Source organism: Strongylocentrotus purpuratus, unplaced genomic scaffold, assembly GCF_000002235.5.
Source record: "Strongylocentrotus purpuratus isolate Spur 01 unplaced genomic scaffold, Spur_5.0 spur5_scaffold_4, whole genome shotgun sequence".
NCBI classification, from domain to species: Eukaryota; Metazoa; Echinodermata; class Echinoidea; order Camarodonta; family Strongylocentrotidae; genus Strongylocentrotus; species Strongylocentrotus purpuratus.
This window is the reverse complement of record NW_022145610.1, coordinates 7,261,770-7,268,183: the sequence shown is the minus strand read 5'-3', so window position 1 is coordinate 7,268,183 and position 6,414 is coordinate 7,261,770. Positions and strand designations below refer to the sequence as shown.

At 36.6% G+C, this 6,414-nt stretch overlaps 1 protein-coding gene across 1 annotated transcript in view; it reads left to right on the top strand.

Annotated features, from left to right (window-relative positions):
* The first annotated feature begins 2,236 nt into the window (after nt 1-2,236).
* Nucleotides 2,237-6,414, top strand: part of LOC100890536 (kinetochore-associated protein DSN1 homolog) — a 15,030-nt gene continuing 10,852 nt past the window's right edge. The window contains exons 1-5 of the mRNA XM_030997819.1: nt 2,237-2,410; nt 3,897-3,936; nt 4,796-4,901; nt 5,237-5,310; nt 6,215-6,281. Of these exons, the coding sequence (XP_030853679.1) occupies nt 2,385-2,410; nt 3,897-3,936; nt 4,796-4,901; nt 5,237-5,310; nt 6,215-6,281 (313 nt within the window). The 5' untranslated portion in view covers nt 2,237-2,384. The remainder of the gene's footprint in view (nt 2,411-3,896; nt 3,937-4,795; nt 4,902-5,236; nt 5,311-6,214; nt 6,282-6,414) is intronic.

The following is a 6,414-nucleotide window of genomic DNA, read 5'->3' as shown; positions in this document are numbered from 1 at the left end:
GAGAACGGTACTCTTTCTCTAATGATTTGATGAAACGTCAAAGCTTCCGCGCTTCGCGCGGGAGAGGGAATGGAAACTGAATTCAGACAATGATTAAGAATCGAGAACGGTACAACGAATCGTCTTCTTCTCTAATAATTTAATGAAACGTCAAAGCTTCCGCGCTTCGCGCGGGAGAGGGGGGGGGGGGAATTCAATTCAGACAAGGATTAAGAGTCGAGAACGGTACTCTTTCTCTAATGATTTAATGAAACGTCAAAGCTTCCTCGCTTCGCGCGGGAGGGGGTATGGAAACTGAATTCAGACAATGATTAAGGATCGTGAACGGTACAACGAATCGTCTTCTTTCTCTAATAATTTAATGAAACGTTAAGCTTCTGCGCTTTGCGCTGGAGGGGGGAATCTGAATTCAGAGAAGGATTGAGGGTCGAGAATGGAACAACGAATTATCTTCTTTCTCTAATAATTTCATTAAACTATGAAAGGTCAATGCTTCAGCGCTTCGCGCGGGAGGGGAAAAACTGAATTCAGACAAGGATTAAGAGTCGAGAACGGTACTCATTCTTTAACCCTAATAAGGCCGGGCTATTTGAGGTCTTAGTAGGGCCGGGGGGGGGGGGCCATTATGGCCCCCCCTTAAGATCTCGGCCGCGAAGCGGCCGATCGTTGCGAAAATTTGCACGCATGTCAAGTGAAGTGTATAGAATAATATGATAATTTCAATTTTTTGAAAAATTCACTCATTTGCATATTTATGGTAATTTATGCAAATAAAGTCATAAAAATCACATTTTTACCCATAAATCATATATTATTCATATTTAAGCATTCTTTTTCTCTTACATATATTCATTAGACCATTCTGAATAATAATATGACAAAAAATTTGAAAGAGCCAGCTTATTTCTTATGTTATCCCTTGTTTTGATAATTTCTTATGTATTTCATTGTTTTTTTAACTTATGTATTTCATTGTTTTTGTTGTTTTATTTCATTTCTTATTACAATTCAACTATATTGACTCCAAAACAACCACCTAAACTTTAAACAAGACCAAATAACCCATGTTTGATCTGTTTTTAGGAAAATGACTTTTCCATATGTTTTGTACACAAATCACGAAAATGAGCGATTTTCGGGCTGACATGCAATGACAAAAGGTCACGTGACCTTGTAACCGTAGGTCCAATTTTCAAAAAAATCTTTTAAAAGTTGCGCAAGACTCGAAAGAAAAAAGTCAGCGAGCGGCGGGGGACCATCCATATGCGTTCCCGAGCAATCGGAAAAATCGTGGAGGGGGGGGGGCCATAATGGCCCCCCCGGCCTTATTAGGGTTAATGATTTAATGAAACGTCAAAACTTCCACGAATCCTCTTCTTTCTCTAATAATTTCTTGAAACATTAAAGCTTCTGCGCTTCGCGCGTAATGGGGGAGGGGAGAGGAACAGCGAGCTGCCCGAATATGAATTTGTTATATCTTTTCTCGTATATTTTGGTGATAAATAACACTTTCACAAAATACATATTATCCTCAAATTTTTGCTCGCTCGCTTCGCTCACTAGCCGAATTGTGAAACCAGAAAATTACTTTTTCAGGCAAGAGGCTTCAGCCCCCCTCCCCCCCCCCCCCCCCCGATGAAAATGTCAAAAAAATTACCGGTATGGTGCTTCTAATATGACCTCGTCAGTATTGGCATGTTGAGTTGAAAAACGGTCTGCGCAATTTTCAAATTTCCGGCCCCCCCCCCCCCCCTATTGGAAAATTCTGGATCCGCGCCTGTTAAGTATATAATTTTGTTAGGTTTGAAAAAGAAAACTAGAAAGTGTATCAATAATATCAATTAAGAGAGAGAAGAGGAGGAAAAGAAACGAGTCATTAACAATTGTATGGCTATAATTGCCATCAAATTATAAGGAAGGAAGAAGAAGAAATGGATGATAATTAACTGCAATTGTAGAACTATTTTATCATATTGATAGATTTCAAGTCGGTGGAATCATTTGTGACAAGATCGAGGAGCAAGAACCAAGAGAGAGGAGAGGGGGTATTTTCTTCTAATTAGTTTTCCTTGCTCGATTATGCGAAGTAGGGGGCGGGGTTAATTGCATAAACCTGCAGGCTCATTTGAAACCTCAGAAATGACTAATATGAATTGGCTGTAAACTTCAGACCCAGATCGGCTAAAGAGCTCAAGCCAAACCAAGAGAACGATATATGTCAAATCAGTGTCTTTTAGAATGTTCGTCCGTTCAGAAAGAATAAAGTAGTATGAAAACAAAATGATGGAAAATATTAATTTGTAAGAAGCCACAATTAATACAAGATGGTAAATTCCACCGCGTTCTTGACAAAAGGCTAATTTCGTGGCGCGCTTCATTTCAAAATGGACGTCTCCGCGGTCAATACACGGTGAGCACAGAAAATTTATTGTTTACATTTCTAAATCTTGTTTTAAGTGTAGTGGAAAATATACTTATCGAAGAATATAAAAATCTCCTGGGGATTCGGAATAATCAGTTGATATTCATATTTACTATCTCTGCATTTGTTTTTCGATCATCCATCTAGACGCGAGATCGAGCGGCTAGCTGTTGTAGAAATGTAGTCAGCGGCAGCACGCTCTCACTTCTCCCAACTCTAGCCCTACGTCATGTTGGCGCTGCGCGCTGGTTGACCGTTCAGACTGCAAATTCTCCCCTTTGCTTTGCTTTGCATTTGAGTCGTCGGCGCTCTAACAGTAACACCCTATTCGATGAAAATACAACTTGATATAGATCTAGGCCTAGACCTAGACCTAATAAGAAACCGAATGAATGTAGAATACAAATATGAATAAAGGATTAAAAGTAGACTAGAGTCTAGTCTAGACCTAGAGATCTATTTAGTCTAAGTTTAGGCGTAGATCTAACACTAACAGATCTACCCTTTATTCTTGCACAACAAGTCAAAAGCAAATTAGAACCTCTTTTCTGCACCCCTCCACGAAGAACTTTGCCCATTGCTTGGCATTGAGCGCTGCCTTCCAAATTACGGGTCAACAGCTGGGTCAGATTTGCTGAAGTTACAGCGATGAGACCCAAGCGGTTCACCTATCTACCTGAGGCGATGAGCCCTGCTTAATTAACTTAATAATAATAACTGATTAATGCAAATTAGTCATTCACTCACTATGCGTAGATCTAAGTTAGACCTAGGCCGATCTACTCCACATAAATTCAGAATTTTAAGATGAAAATTGATGTTGATGGCAAGTTTTTAATATATAATTTGGTTGACAACTTGAATTGCTGATTTTCAAAGCTTTTAGATTTTGAGTTTTCACTTTTCAGAGAGCTGATAAATCGAGTGACGATACTCCTCTGACAGCAGAGCTGCGAAGTAGTTCTACATTTTTTACATATTAGATCTAATCCGTTTTTTTTTTTTTGGGGGGGGGATTTGTCTGTACTGCCTGAGAGTTTTGCATTGCTAAAAATAGTAAAATACGTTTTTCAAAAGTTCTGAGTTTCATGCGAACATGGCTAGCGGCTGGCTGTGACAGACATAGTAAAATGGCATTCAATTGATATTATTGTAAATCTATGGCTAGATCTAGACCTATAGTCGATTTCTAAGCTTTCCGTTGATATAGATCTATAATTCATCCATTTATTTTTTTTCAGTTCAGATATTGTCTTTATTACTTTTTAAAGACTTTTTTAAGACTTGTTCTTACATTTGACTTTGTTTATATTGTCTTGGATTGTATCGGATTGTCTTCGTAAACTTAGTTAGAGTTAGACTCTCATACTGTAGTCTAAATCAGTATGGACTAGACTACATGTACAGTATGTCTATGCCTGGTTGGTCTGTCATTTATTTTCATCAATTTTTTTTGTCATTTTATCCAACTTAGGTCTGCAAGAAAACGGAAATCAGATGATGACCAGAATGTGGTAGGTGTATGGGAGATACATGAAGCTTTCTAACATAATAGTACAGTCATTTTGTGAAAAAATAGGCATGACCCTCCCTCTAATTGCAACATACACTGTAAAGAATTGATGTACATGTAAGTTCGGCCACAGTTCTCTGTTACTTAGGCTTCATGTAGCATGCAACTGAACATTTGTTAATGTTAGCCTGACTGAGCTGTGTGTATAATCGGCTCTGTTGATAATGATCTTGATTTTTTTTTTTCTCAACACTTTCCACCACTTGTATTCCTTGTTTCTTTTAATATGCTTCAGCTGTTTCAGGCAGCTCTAGAATTTACTGGAAACATCTTCATTAGAGTTACAGGCAATTACTGTGGATTACCAGCTTTCATAAAAAAATAACATCATGAACAATATTTGTGTGCCTCTTGTATGCCTATCTTATAGTTTTGGTGATCACGAATTAGAATAGGGGTCTTTCACATGAAAAACTATTTATTACTATGTTATGGCATCAACTGTATAAAAATAACATGTATCAAATAATGTCTGAAAATGATCCAGAGGACTTAAAACAACTAACATACCTTTGGTTTTACATTCAAACAAATCAAGCTAAAGAAAAGAAAATTCAAATCAAGGGAAGAGGAAGAGATAAGGATAAAGAAGATTTGTAAATTAATAAAACTGATATTGGCCTAATTTGAGGAAATAGAAATATTTATCCATGAAAAAGTGTGAATTAATCCATTGATATAACATGGCTTTTTCTTTTTGATATACGGTGCGGTTGTATATCCATTGGATATCTGTAATGAAAATACAAACACTGTGTTTGACTTTAAATTATTTTCTTGTTTTCTTTCCTTCCCATCAGGTTATGTCAACGATTACGAAGCATAAGAAGAGACAGAAGCGGCGCTCAAGTTTTATGCGATCGCGTTCGCGGAAGTCTTTGCCCCCAGTTAATATAGAAAGCTCAGGTGGGTCATTCGTGATTTGTTTAAAGTTCTTATTGCATTTGATTTAATCAGAGTTATATCTTTTAATATTCAATGAGGGAGAAAGTTGGTAATCTATTTAAGAAAAGGAAGTGTGGTTCATTATACATGTATGCTAGTACGGTAACCTGCATGTAAAAGAGTGGGTTTTTAGATAGACCTCAAACGTAAGCTGTTTTTATTTTTGTTTGTTTGTTTTGAGGTTTTTTTGTTTGTTGGTATGCCTCTGCCACCGAAGGCATTATTGTGTGTGTGTGTTTCATGTATTTTGTACTTTTGTTCTGATAAAATTTATTCCATATTTTGTTCCATTGCAGAAATCCATCAGAAAATAGCAACAGATATCCCAGAAGAAAAGAGACTGGAACAGTTACAGCAGTCAAGTTTTGAGGTATGTGAGCAGATATTTGCTAATCAGGCTTTGTATTGAGTGGAATTGTATGAAGGGGGGGGGGGGGTGTATATCTATCAAAAGTTCTATAATTGCTAAGACTAATTCAATTGTAGATTTCTATGCTTTTTGCATAGAGCATGCCTATCACAAAAATGAGACATTCCATCAGCCAAAAAACTAACTGGCTGTCACTTGTTTAATAATAAAATAAATTCCTAACAAGCTTGAAGTTGCAAAAAAGGGAATTTTGTTCCTCCAAAGCATGCTTACTTTTGAAAAGATGTAGAAAGAATATTACATAAATTCTTTTACACGTTACAGATACCTTTTCCTTCTCACCTGTAAGGAATATTGTACATCAAAGGGCAGGAATACATATCATTTTTCAGAATACCTACACTTATTCCTTTAACTACTTATTTGATAGTGGGAATTCATAATCTTTTTGTTCAATTCTCTTATCATTTCATGACATTCTCTCTGCTTACAACACCGCCCCTATAATCTCTGTTCTTTACCTCACAGCTCTCTTTCCCTTTCTCTTTTCATCTTTATATCCTTCCCTTTCTCCTGACTCATCTCTTTTCTTTCCACCTCGATCTACTGTCCTTCTTCCTCTATTCACCCTCTATCCCATTTGACTCGATAGTGCTCGTGCTATGGGTAATTTACTTTGTTAATGTCTAAAATGTCAACGTCTATATATATTTATCACAATCTATACCCTTTTCCAATTTAAAAAAAATAAATTATGCTATTGATGTTTGTAATACGGTATGTATTTTCATTGCTTGTAAAAATCCCACGTAACATTTCCATGTTTTTTAACTTGAACAAATAAATTGAATTGAATTGATACTTATGTCTTATTTTGTCTCTTTCTTTTCCATGTTTTGTTCAGTATACCATGCAGAAGCTTATGGCTGAGATACCTCTCTTTGACTCTGACAGTGAGCTACAATGTAAAAGTGAGTAGTTTTCTTTTCTTTTCTTTTTGTGTACAGTAGCTGTATAAAGTGGGGTGAATTCTTTTAAAGAGAACAAATGAATATCCACAGAAGAATGTGCACTTGTGTGCCAGAAGCAGTCAAATCATTTAAA